General features: G+C 40.3%; 1 protein-coding gene across 3 annotated transcripts in view; it reads right to left on the reverse strand.

Moving 5' to 3' along the window:
- LOC102418984 (cytochrome c oxidase assembly protein COX16 homolog, mitochondrial) overlaps positions 1-12,630 on the reverse strand; it is a 34,363-nt gene extending 21,733 nt beyond the window's left edge. The window contains exons 1-4 of one of the 3 annotated variants that reach the window (XM_023755885.1): positions 12,415-12,630; positions 8,806-8,877; positions 3,698-3,760; positions 130-193 (exon numbers count right to left, since the gene is read on the reverse strand). In XM_023755885.1, coding sequence (XP_023611653.1) covers positions 164-193; positions 3,698-3,760; positions 8,806-8,877; positions 12,415-12,483 — 234 coding nt within the window. In that variant the 5' untranslated portion in view covers positions 12,484-12,630 and the 3' untranslated portion in view covers positions 130-163. Of the gene's footprint in view, positions 1-129; positions 194-3,697; positions 3,761-8,805; positions 8,878-12,414 lie in introns of those variants that run through there. The other 2 variants (XM_023755884.1, XR_002829841.1) reach the window with 2 other exon arrangements.
- Between the last annotated feature and the right edge of the window lie 1,572 nt (positions 12,631-14,202).

Raw genomic sequence — 14,202 nt, forward strand, 5'->3', positions numbered from 1 at the left:
AATGATGAATGAATAAATAAGTGAATGGAAAGAATCCAATAGGCCCTCAATTATAATGTTAGCAACAACAACAACAAAAAATCATTGCATATAAAGAATAACTAAAGAAGTAACATATTTCTTGGGATTTGGAATTTTTCTTACTTGCTATTTATGTAAATGCCTATCTTTTCCTCCATCGGAATAAATTATTCTATTAAATTGAAAAAGAAAGAATGCACATGCTTTATTTTTGAAAGCACAGAGAAAGGGAAGAAGCTAGGAAAACAAAAGTCTGACTGTGAAGGCTGGTCCAGCATAATGACTAGCATGGGTTAGCCTGAGTGATAGTAGTAATGAGAGAAAAAGAACAAAGGTGGAGAACCTGAAGTCTGCTAGAAGGAAAAAAAACAGACCAAGATGATTTGTCCTGCACCTGAGAAATGAGCATGGGTTTAAGAATGAAAAGACATTCCTTATAGCTGCCATGAGCAAAGCTCTTTCAGGTAATAAAAACTAGTCAACTACAGTTGGATCACTGTACCTTCAGTTACTGTGAAGTGTCTCCCAGGAATAAAGGTAGGATAAAAGGGAAGAACATGAGTGTTTTTTCACCTTCCTGCAGTAACTTTCATTCATCTGCTTTCATTGTTCTGGAATAATTTAGTGAATTAAATAGAAAAAGAGGCTCAGAGAACACAGACCACCTTATGTCCAGAGACAAGGAATAATATACCTTTACCTTGACAATTGAATTCTAAGCTTCATTCTTTTACTAATGAGCTGTATAACCTTGGGCTATCTGGACACTAATTCCCTCATAAGTAATAATAAAAAGGTTGGACCAAATGATCTACATGGTTTCTTCAATTATCAAATTCTATGGTTTCTAAAAGAACTAAATTCTACTCCGAGACAAACCCTCCACAGCATCACTACTGACTTAGTGCTTATATATTGAGAAGTAGCAAGTTACAGGTTTTAACAAAATAAGAGGGAAGTAGTGAATGAAATCATTCTCTAAATTTCACTTATGGTTTCATCAAGAGTTTATATTACAGATAGATAGATAGATAGATAGATAGATAGATAGATAGATAGATAGATAAGCAAAATTTTATTAATTTAATGTGCAAGAAAAAAGTAAAATTTCAAGTATAGTTATGAAATGATACATTTATAAAAAGGTTTTAAGAAAGGATAATGGTCTTCACCCAGATAACATAAGACACACATGCTCAAGATAATTTAAGAGTAATTCTTAAATGGGATGCAAAGTTGACAGAACAACTTCATGTAAGAGTGCTCCAGTCTTCAGAGATCTTTGGAGAATAACAGATTTCCTATAGGACTCTGCAATACACACAGCATTACTGATTCTGCAAAACACTCAGTCACTGAAGTCTAGGCTGTACATGTCTGAGCAAGATCACCTAAGGCTCACTAGTTAAAAGCCACGTGCTATAGAACTGACTGGGGAACAGAGTCAAGAAGTGCTGAGGAAAAGCTGTGTCAATATTGGATTTTCAGCCCTGTCCAAGTGGACTTAATACCTAGTTGCTACCTTGACATCCAGTTGAGACTCCAAAAAGGCTGCTCTTCAGGAGTAAGAATTATGCCAAGAGGAAAACCTACTTTAGACTCACCCAACAAAGCCTAAAACTAAGTAAGCTCTGACCTTTGGGGAGACAATTTGGAGAATGAGACCTACAAAGAGGGGTTTAGGAAACACCAAAGCTTTTCCACAGTTTCTCCCTTACAAAGCATAAACTAAGTTCCAAATGATCAGCCAATAATTAAACTGCCTGCTATAAATTTCTTCAATGTCCACCTTTCAATAAACAATGTCCAAACACACAAAGAAATGGAAAAATACAGGGGTGGGCAAAAGTAGGTTTATATAGTACAGATAAATAATACAATAATAAATAAATAATATTAGAAGAATAAACTGTGTTTCACATACTTGCAACTGCAAACCTACTTTTGCCTACCCTTGTATAATCCAGCCAAAAAAATGAACAAACTAAAAGAGATAGAGAACATCCTCCCTCACATTCTATAATACAATGTGTTACTTATTAAACTCTTTGATTTTTGCTAATAAAATGGGTAGAAAGTGATGCCTCATTATAATTTTAACTAACATTCCTATTATAAGTTGAGCATCTCTTCATATGTTTAAGAAATATATTTATTTCCCTTCCTCTGAATCTATTTTTGTATATATTTTTATTGATTTCAGAGAGGAAAAGAGAGGGATAAAGATAGAAATATCAATGATTACAGAGAATCATTGATCGGCTGCCTCCTGCACACCCCCTACTGGGGATCAAGCCCACAAGCCAGGCAGGTGTCCTGACCAGGAATAGAACCGTTGACCTCCTGGTTCATAGGCTGACACACAACCACTGAGCAACACCGGCCAGGCTCCTCTGAACCCTTTACATGCTTTGCCCATGTTCCTACTGACCAACTGAATGACTGAACTTTTCCACATTGATTTGCAGATGTTCTTCATATTTCAATAAGTTAATTCATCATAGGATAAATAATATTTTTAGGATTTCTCACTTAACTAGTGACTTTATATACATTATTTGTTTTTAGGCTGAAGTTTTAAATTTTTAAGTATGAACTAACTCATCATCTTTACTTTTAAAGCTTCTGGGTTTGGGCTGAAACTGGTTTGGCTCAGTGGATGGAGCGTCAGCCTGCGGACTGAGAGGTCCCAGGTTCGATTCTGGTCAAGGGCATGTACCTGGGTTGCGAGCACATCCCCGGTGGGAGATGTGCAGGAGGCAGCTGATCGATGTTTCTCTCTCATCGATGTTTCTGACTCTCTATCTCTCTCCTTTCCTCTCTGTAGAAAATCAATAAAATATATATTTAAAAAAAAAAAAAAAGCTTCTGGGTTTGGTATCACATTATTTTAAATAGGCTTTTCTGATTCAAGACCACAAAAAGAATATTCATTTTTTTCCTCCTAGTACCTTTAGCATTTTGTTTTTATTATTTTTCTGTTAATCCTCACCTAAAGATATTTTTTCCATTGATTTTTAGAGAGAATGGAAGGGAGGGAGGAAAGGAAAGAGGGAGAGAAACATGGATGTGAGAGAGAGACATCAATTGGTTGCCTTCTGCACGCACCCTGACAGGAGCGGGGGATCGAACCTGCAACCCAGGTACATAGCCTTAACCGGGAATCAAACCCATGACTCTTCAGTGGTTGGCCAAAAGTCTAACCACTGAGTAACACCACCCAGGGCTTATTTTTAAATACTTGATCCATCTAAAATTTATTCATTTATAGTATATGAAATATAGATCCATCTTTGTTTTCTTTTCAAATGACTACACAGTTGTCCCAATACCATATACTTAAGATAAAAAATTTTTTCCTGGCTGATTGGCTCAGTGGTTGAGCATCGGCCTATGAACCAGGAGGTCACAGTTGGATTGCCAATCAGGGCACATCCCTGGCTTGTGAGCTTGATCCCCAGTGGGGGGCATACAGGAGCAACCTATCAATGATTCTGTCTCATGACTAATGTTTCTATCTCTCTCTCCCTCTCCTCTCTGAAATCAATAAAAATAAATTTTTTTTAAAAGATAAACAATTTTTTCTGCACTGCTAATAATTTAAGTTTACCTTAAGGCAGACAGAACCAGTCACTAACAAAGAAGATTAATAAGAAAGACTATATTAACACTGTACCTCATACTCTGATTCCAGTGACACTTGATTCATTTTCAGTTTTTTTTCTAATTCAGGATCAATCTGTAAAAAAGAAAGACGAGCCATATGTTAAATCTGTAGAATTAATTTTTAATTTGAAGTTATATAAGTGACGGCTAGGATGGCATGGCAGATTACAAACACATGGCAAAATCTCCACCATCCATCCATCCATCCATCCATCCATCCATCCATCCAATCGCATAACGGTAACGATGTAGTAGTACCACTACCACTACTAACAGCAGCTAATACTTACTGAGTACTTGTTATGTGCCAAGCATTTTGGCACATACAATATTATCTCTTTTAATCCTCACAAAACCTTAGATAAGTATTATTGTTATGATCACAAGTAAGGATAATAGGACACAGGGAGTTTGAATAATTTGTCAGAGGCAGAACTTGACTCTGAACCTTGGCCCTCTGCCTCCAGAGGTCCATGCTATTAACCACCACCCTAAATTATTACTTAGAAATGTTATAAAAATACTAATAAATAGAATGCTGCTCTTAAAAACAAAACAAAACACCTTACATATGCTGTAAACAAAGAAGTATCTATGAAAAAATTAGACAGGATTTCACAGTAGTAAATAGGAGTTGATGCCATATTACCTGTGTATGGCAAAATCTTTGGGATAGCTGAATGTTACTGAACACAGCTTAAGATCAATTAGTACTAGAAATATAACCTGAGGATTACACTAGACTTCGAAGAATTTAACTATTTCCCCATCACAGCAGGATCGAAATCAGCCATTCAAAGCAATTGAAACACAGAACCAGGAAGAAACTTTAGTAGTTTGGGGGGCCCATAGGTTTACCACTTCTTCAATGGCAAGACTCAAATGGCTTGTCAGTTGACTAAAATATTCCATCCTGTGAGGACAGGCTTGGTAAGATGAGGGTTTCTGGAAGCATACAGAGGTTTAGTCTAGTCATCAAGGGTTGTGTTCCCATATGTTTTTTAAAATATATTTTTATTATTGATTTCAGAGAGGAAGGGAGAGGGAGAGATAGAAGCATCAGTGATGAGAGAGAATCATTGAGCGGTTGCCTCCTGGGGATCGAATCCGCAACCCAGGCATGTGCCCTGACCAGGAATCGAACCATGACCTCCTGGTTCATAGGTCAACGCTCAACCATTGAGCCATGCTAGCCCAGCTAGCTTTCTTTTTCAGTGATGTCTGGATCATACTGGCATTGGTTATTATAATTTTTCTCATTTCCATTATCTGAATCTTAGAAAACATGGTCACAGTATTTATAATGTTAAAAATTAAACTAGCACTTTTTTCTTACAAAGTACAACAAACAAAGCAAAAAAAAAAAAAAAAAAAGACTGGTAATGCTCAGGATTACAACACACTTAACTGCACACTTATATCATATTACTTGGCGTGATGCAACAATGGATGATCTATTATTGTGAATCCATGCTTGTCAGCATTAGGAGTCAGGAGATAAAAGAGCAATGGCCACTAAGGAAGGCAGATAAACTATGTCATATCTATTTCACAATAAAAATTGACAGCTATTGCTTTCAGCTTATATTCTTAGCCCATCTCATGGTTTCTATTTTTTCTTTTCCAGTTAACCATTTGCCTGCCATAAGCATCTATAGACCAACTTTAAAATCATTTTTCGTGAAAATTTTCAACCGAAAATATTCAAGACCACCCGAATTGTAATATGTTTATTTTTATAATATTCGTTGCAAATTGATTTTTTTAAATTAAATTCAAAATATCATGGTGTGTGGGAATGGTTTCTGTTTTGGACATGTCGCAGTTAACTGGTTAAAACAATTTATTTTTAATTATAGTTTACACACCTATTGGTTTCTGCTTTACAACACAGTGATTCCAACATTTATATACCTTTCAAAGTGATCACCGCAATAAGTCTAGTAACCATCTGTCACCATACCTAGTTACCACGATATTATTATGATCTCATGGCTAGATGGGCCAAGACATTCTAAAGTTGTAGAAAACTCTGTTCCCTATGCTGTACATCACATCCGGGTGTCCTCTCATTGCTTCTTTTCTTCCCTTTCAACCTTCTATACATATCACTGAAAAGCAGGAACTTTTATGTCCGGGGATGCTGGACTTTCAGTCCTAAAATCAGGACAGTTCCAGGCAAACTAACATGGCTGATTACCCTGAAGCAATACCATCTTTATCTATCCATCCCCCAACTTCTCTACTGAACTTATCCTCTCTTGCTTCATCTCAACCACATATGTCCTCTCAACCCCACTTTTTACCCCCCTTGACTTTAACCTCAGCAAACTCGCCCTCTTGACTCCCCCTTGATCTCAACCCTTGTAGCACCTGTCAATCTCAACCAATCTTATCCTCTCAAATTTAGTCCACCTCATCCTCTCTACCCTGTTTGAACACAACCTCACCCAAACAATGACTCTTGACTTCACCTCAGTTTGACTTCTCAACATCAACCTCTCAATCTCAGTAGGTCTTGCCCTCTGATCCTTCTCACCTGAACTCTGTCCTCCCCCCTCCTTCCAGACCTTGACCAACCATACCTCTCATCCTGTACTCTTGTTGCTCTCTTAACTTCAACCAACCTTGTCTCTCACTTCAATCAACCTTTTTCTCTCAACTGTACCTAACTTTGTTCTCTTTACTTTAACCTTATCTTCTAGACCCCATTATCCCAATCTCCCTCATTCTCTTTCCTTAACTAAGTGATTACCACCACCATTTATCCAATCCTCATAACCAAAACTTCAAGTCATCTGAGATTTATTTGTATTTTTATATAATGTACATCAATCACATCAGTCACTAAACACTATCAATTTGCTGCTAAACTTTTTTCTGGAACCCGTTTATTTCTCTCTATCTTCATTGCACATGTTTTATTTCAGGTTCCATTACTGTTCATCTATACTACTGCCAAAGCAACTTCACCTCCAATTGAAATAATCTCTTCCCTCCATCTTGCTCCCCCAAACACCATCATCCATCCTGTCCTCTTCTTACAGGAGAGATATTTCTAAGATGAAAATCTGACCATATGCCTAATACTCCCTCCCCTCTGTGTTATAGAACAATAATCATTTCCACCATTTAGCTCTTACTCATTCTCAAAACTTTAATTCAAAGGTTGATACCTCTAGGAAACCTTCTTGAATACCCTTCCCAAGTCTAAACTGAAGTTCTAGTAATGTTTTATGCAAAATTCTAATATAGCATTTTTCTGAGCATATATATATATATATATATATATATATACATAGATATACACACACACACACATATATATAAAAGCCTAATATGCTAATTGTCCCTCCAACCATTCGACCAGTTGCTATGATGCGCACTGACTACCAGGGGGCAGACGCTCCAACCAGTAGGTTAGATTGCTGCTGGGGTCTGGCTGATCGGGATTGGGCAAGACAGGCCGAACACACCCTGGAGCCCCCCCACGGTCTCTCCCTGGCCCCGATCATGGACCAGTGGGGTCCCTCGGCCTGGCCTGTGCCCTCTCGCAACCTGGGACCCCTCGGGGGATGTCGGTTTCAGCCTGATCCCCGCAGGCCAGGCCGAGGGACCCCACTGGTGCACAAACCCACGCACCAGGCCTATAGTTGTTATATGTTTGGGTACGTATTTATATTTAGATGTCTTCCAATCTTGATTATGCAATAAGCTTTGTAAGAACCAGTTTCTTAAATCTTTATCTATAAGATCTAACACATAATAATATGACAAATATTCAATTATTTTTCAAATATGTACATGTCTGCCCTGGCCAATGTTGCTAAGTGTTTATAGCGTCGGCCCAAGCACAGAAGGGCTATGGATTCAATCCCCAGCCCTGGTCAGGGCGCGTTCAGGAGGCAACCACTGGATATGTCTCTCTCATATTGATGTTTCTCTCTCTCTCTCTCTCTCTCTCTCTCTCTCTCTCTCCCCCCTCTCTCTCCCTCCTTCCTCTCTCTCTAAAAAATCAATGGGGAAAAAATATATATATATCCTCGGGTGAGAATTAACAACAACAACAAAAAATGTACATGTCATTTCACTTCCAAAAGTCAGATTATTATAACTTTCATCTTAAAGCAAAAGGGGGGAAAAATTACTCAATAAAATAATGGGGAATGCTAATAGAAACTTTTTAATTTAGCTGATGATAATCGCTCTATTCCCTTACAGAAACCATTGTACCATATTCTTTTAAAATGAATGTAATATTTATTCAAAACCTATTGTCTTTAAGATTAGCTAGAGTTGGTGTTTCTCTTAAACCATAAAATTAACTGAGAACATTGAATACTCTTTATTTTTGCACCCCTATTACTGAGGTCTGCTAATGAAATATATATATTACTTGGAAAAAAACCTCCAATATCAGATGTGTGTCACAAACAAAAACTACCTACTTATCAATCAACCAGAGTTCTTATGTAACACTTGGCTTAAATTTGACAGTAATTGTGTAATCACAGAGGGTGAGAATACTAGCTCTACCCCCAACAGCCATGTGACCTTAAACAAGTTACTTAAGCTCTCTGAGCTTCAGTGTCCTCACCTGTAAAATAAAAACCATATACATATGAACCAGTACAGTCCTTTCACAAAGGCATACCTATAAAAAGATAGGTATAACTAACTATTTATTATGAAAAATACTTTTTTAGTATTAGTTACTAATGATGCATAACAATATAATGTATAAAATTACTGGTATTTATATGAAATATCTAATTTGTAACTAAAGTAATAAAATGGAGTGAAATTGTTGTCCCATGTTCTTTAGTCCCTTCTAAATCCTTAAAACAACTATATCAGAGCATGTTGTGGCAGAAAGCTAACAACATTGCAAATTTTCTAGTGAATGAGGAGAAAAATTAGTAAATTCTTCACATTTCATGATTCATTTCCAAGTGATCATTAATGTTATTTTAAAGAATAAACAAGAGCCCAATCATTATATATCAGTCTTGAACAGCTAGATAAAACTCAGACTGCTTAGTATACTGAGTATACACATCTCCTAAACAAGTACATACATATACACAGACACATGTCAATCCCAAATACAGTTCTTACTTTAATCTTCACAGCATCATAACGGATTTGTGAAAACTCACGAAGACCAAAAGAACCTCCAACAACCAACAACTGAAACAAAGAAAGGAAACAATTAAACAAAATAGAAGGGCAGAATTCAGTCTACCTGTAGATTACTTACCTAAATGCCAATAGTGACAGATTATACAAGTCCTATAGATTATTTTTCCAGATGCTTTATGTACTGTCACTGGGAAACAAACATTATAGCACATTACCAAATACCAGAATCAGTACCCCATACCTGTAAAGTACTTAACCTTATGGTTTAAATAATATCATCATAAGCACTATATTAGTTGATCCTTACAAAAGACCTATGAACTAAAGAAAAAAATCCATGTAATAAATGACTTGTTTATTATCATAATGGATAACGCCAGGAATAAAATTCTGGCCTCGTTTCTTCAGGACCAATGGGAGAGCATTTTCTCCATCACCTTACCAAGTGATAAGAGTCCCATGAAATATGCCATACTTCTCAGTATGTGGTCAATCTCAAAAGAGCCCTCAAATTGTCCTTGCTGCTTTATCATCTCCTCCAATAACCTAATGAGCTTTAATTCCTCACCTTAAAGCTGCAAAAGTATAACAATCTGGAAAAATATTAAGTTTAATCTCTACCTTTCTTTTTATATCAATACTAGTGTCCCGGTACATGGATTCGTGCACATTGAAAGGAAATTAATTAAAAGAAATATTTTAATATCACTGTTCGCCCTTTCTCTATAATAGAAGTGTCAACCAAATTCACAATCGACAATGACAGATTGAAACACACGAGTGATTGGTTACAGTGAGAGCTTTATATGTATTGCGCATGTGGAAGTCAACTTAGCCTTTTATATAGAGAGAATAAACTTGCTTAATTAGACCTGCTTTCTGATTTAGCTAAACTTTTTCCAGCCCAGTGAAGCACCCCAACTTCTCTTCAGGTAATTGTCAGCAACACAGCAATAAATATCAACACGAAGCACATTATTATCGTAGATCACACAGGGAGAACAAAGGGTAAATATTTAACTGCAGCAGTGTTTGACTATATTCTGGACAGTGAGGAAACCTGAAGTCATTTTCAAGGTCCACCATTTCTTACTTCTTTTCAGTTGGTCAAGTTTCTAAGCTTTCTAAATCTCCATTTTCCGGCTAATGAAAAGAAAATAGGATTCCATCGAGTCTCCTACCTACCTACTGCAGGATTTCTGTGATGAGGATCAAATGAGATGAGGCATGGGAAAACGCTTCAGACATTTGGTTATAGTGTAAAATGTTTGCACCTGACTATAAAGCAAGTCCGGTTCCTGGGCTGAAGAAACTCTGAGGCTAGTCACTAGGGAAAGGAAGCTGGGTGTTGCTATGTGATGTCATTACCCTGCACCCACAGAGACCATTTCGGACTGGACTGGGCTGGGCTGTGGGCCGCATTTTGCACCATGGGGTCTTGTCAGCATTGGCTGAGATTTGGTGGGGTGTCGCTCTGGGGTGGTGGCAGAGCCTGTGTCCTACTTGGGGGAAGCTGAGTGTTGATTTGTGGGCGCCAGGTCTGGGGTGTTGTTTATTTTTAAATGGCCAGTGCGGCCCTAACCCGTTTGGCTAAATGGATAGAGCGTCAGCCTGCAGACTGAAAGGTCCCATGTTCGATTCCAGCCAAGGGCATGTACCTTGGTTGTGGGCACATCCCCAGTAGGACGTGTGCAGGAGGCAGCTAATTGATGTTTCTCTCTCATTGATGTTTCTAACTCTCTATCCCTCTCCCTTCCTCTCTGTAAAAAATCAATAAAATATATTTTAAAAATAAATGGCCACTGTGCATCATGGCAGCTCCTGTGTTGAGCATCTGCCCCCTAGTGGTCAGTACACATCATAGCTACTGATCAGAGGGAAGGATGGACACTTAGCCTTTTATATATATAGATATTATTACCAACTACAGAAATACAAAAAGATATGAAACATCATGACATATCAAAAGTTATAATTTTGAAACTGGAATACCAACAAAACCTTGAGACCATGAATTTCAAAATTCAATAAATCTGACCACATAAAAATTTAAAACATCTATCCCGATAAATACATGAAATTAAAACAACACAGCCCTAGCCAGTTTGGTTCAGTGGATAGAGCGTCAGCCCGAGGACTGAAGGGTCCTGAGGACGGAAGGGTCCCGGGTTTGGTTCGGGTTCAGTTCTGGTCAAGGGCACGTACCTGGGTTGCAGGCTCGATCCCCAGCCCTGGTCAGGGCACGTGGGGGAGGCAACCAATAGGTGTGACTCTCTCGCATCGATGTTTCTCTCGCTCTGTTTCTACCCTTCCCACTCTAAAAATCAATGGAAATATATCCTTGGGCGAGGATTAAAAATAACACAACGTAAGTCAAAAGACAACAATTCAGCTATACATCTGTCCTATATAACCAGTTAATATTTGCAATGTCAATATGTGAGAATTTTTTGTAAAGCGAAATACTTTCTATCTCTTCGTTTCAGTGTAAAGACACACGCCTGGTTTTCCTAACTCCCCCTCTGCTTCCTTCTATTCGTTCCTCACCTTCACCATCTTCACACCTTCCAGCTACTCAGGACCAACACCAAGACCCTAGTGATGTCTCCCGGTTCCACGGGTTTAAACAGCCTCTATGACCTAACAACCTGCAAATGTCCATTTTCAGTGGGAAATACCCCCTGAACGGAAGGCCTGCCTTCCGATCGGGCATCTCCACCTCACAGTCTACCGGGTATATGCACATCGACATTTTCTTTTAAGCCTCTTGATTTTTACCCCAACACTCTTCCTGCCCCAACCTGGCCCTGACCAATCTTTCCTGTCCCGGAAAAGGGCAACTGCTTTCATCCAATACTCAAGCCAACTTCTTCGGAGTCACGCTTAGCTCCTCTCATTCCTTTCTCAAATCAATCCATCCTGCGCTGTCACCTCCACTTTTCAGAGTATGTCTCGGATCTGACCATTTCTGACGACATCCTCCCCTAACACTGTGGTCCCGGCCACCATCCCCTCCCTCCTGGACCACGGGAGTCACCGGACCAGGTGCCGGGCTGCCTTCGTCCCGGGGTCCGGGCGGGAGCTAGAAACTCGGACTTTGCTGAGTTCTTTAAAAACACACACGGCGCCCTGTGCGGGCTGCGGCGGGCGCCAACCTGGGAGGCGTAAGCCAGCGCACCCGGGCCGCTGGGACACGGGGGTGCCCGGAACTGGGCGGTACCTGCAGTCAATCCTCCAGTTCCGGCGACCCCGTGGACCGCCGAGCTGCAGAGGCGAGGGGTCGGGTGAGGTTGGGAGGGTTGCGGGGCGGGCGGTTCGGCAATCGTCCAGATTTGGATTAAAATCCGGTCCTCACGTCGCTCTCTGACGCACCAGGGAAGGAAGGGGGGGCGGGGGGGTCCGAGGTGCCATTGCCAGCCGGAGGGGACGAGCACCGGGCTGCCTAAACGCTCCAGCCCACCGCCAGCCCTTCCCCAGCCCAGGTCCAGGCCCCCGCCGCTCCCATCAGACTTCCCGCTGCCTCCACCCAAACTTGAGGCCCCACCCCTTCCACCATCCCGCCCCACTTTCTCCTTCGGGACTCACCAACATGGGCACCCCGTAGCGAAGGGTCTTGTTCTTGCGCAAGGCGCGCGTTACCGCGTGTGTGAACATGACGGGACTCTCCGACCCGCGTGGACACCCGGCCAAGCAGGCCCGGCGCGGCCGCGCGGCCTCGCGAACCTCAGGGGCTCAGCCTCCCTCCCTCCCAGACCAGGCGTCCCAGGCTCCCCAGGCTCATCACCTTCCCTCGCCCTCCGGGCTGGGTCCGCCCCCGTGAGACCAAAGCAATCGACTCATCGTAACAGACTCGCGCGTCCGCCAGGAAACTCGAGTGTCAGAGCTTTGGTTCCGCGCGCTGGCTTGGTTTAGGGACTTAAGGATTTAAATGGTGTTTGTACTCGCGGTCAAGTGATATGGTCACCGGCACCTCCCGCGTTCTGGGTCTTGACCTACGTCTTCTCAGAACACTCCCTGGGACATAGCCTCTCGATAAAATCAGCTAAGGAAAGAAGTTGGGGATCGTTTCTAGGGCTATTTGTGGGCTGAGAAGTTTACCAGCTTAATATCAATTTTTAGAAATACATAAATCGCCACAAAAGGTTAGGTTGAATGGTAATATAGTGTCATGCTATCACTGAACTTTTAATGCTTTTACTGTGAAATAGCCTGTAATCTTCATTCATGAATGTCAATTCTGCAGTCATTCAAACTAGCACACCTTTTTGCAGGTCATTTGAAGGCTCCAGGAACATAAAGATGAAAATATAGGATCCCTGCCTTAAGAAGATAGCGATCTAACGGGCACTCAAATGAACATGTGTCTAACTACTGTGATCGTTTAGGAAACCGCCCCCATGTGCCATTTGCTGGGGTGAGTCAGAGAAAGCCTCACCTACCAAGTAGGACATAGTCATTCCAATTTTCTTAGCAAGGAATCTAAGGCCCTCTGTGGTATGACTAACTTTGGCCTGTCTTTTCTGCCACTTTTCCTCTTTCACTCCATACTCCAGCCTGGAGGAGCTATTATTTCCTGAGTATTCCATGAACTTCCACATCTTCAAAATGCAGCTTCAGGAACTCCAGGTTCTTGGATCCTCCCTTACTCCACAGGCAATGTAAATTATTCCTCCTTTTAACTAACATATATCGCAGTAGCTTTTAACTAACATATATCACAGAGCTATCACTCTGTGGTTTTAGTATATAAAGTCATTGTTGCTCTGGATAACATATGTGAATGAAAATAACACAGTGGGAAGAATACTTCAGTTTGAATGTGAAACTTGGGGTTTTCTTTTGGGTTCTGGGCTAAGTCAAATGAGTCAAACCTGCCCACTTCATAAGCATCACCTACACTTAGCCAAGGGAGATTTTGAAATGATCAGGACAAGGCTTATAAAAGTAAGACTGCTAATTCCTTTCCTTATCCCTGTTTCTCCCATCTTCCCTCACTCCAATCTCGTCAAGGAAGAGACACGTTGCAAACCTGGGGACTGGAGCAGTAAGAAAGGTGAGAGGACTTAACCTGAGAAGTTTGAGAGTGCTGAGAGAAAATTATGTAAATTTATAGGAGAGTCGGGAGCATTTGTAGAATAAAGGGGAAATTCAGATTGAAGGGATGGGTTATAAACAGGATTGCTATGGTTTATAAACAGGGTCTCCTTTAATGCTGTGATTCTTTTGTACTTTATTTTGGATTGTTTGACTTATGCCTTTTGTTGTGTGTTTGTTTAATTAATCTATGTGCAGAAAATAAACCACATAGGGCCATAGCATTTATTAGAAAGATGTATTGTAATGTATGCTAAATTTGTATTGGGCATTGCTTCT

The sequence above is a fragment of the Myotis lucifugus genome, unplaced genomic scaffold, assembly GCF_000147115.1.
Source record: "Myotis lucifugus unplaced genomic scaffold, Myoluc2.0 scaffold_85, whole genome shotgun sequence".
NCBI classification, from domain to species: Eukaryota; Metazoa; Chordata; class Mammalia; order Chiroptera; family Vespertilionidae; genus Myotis; species Myotis lucifugus.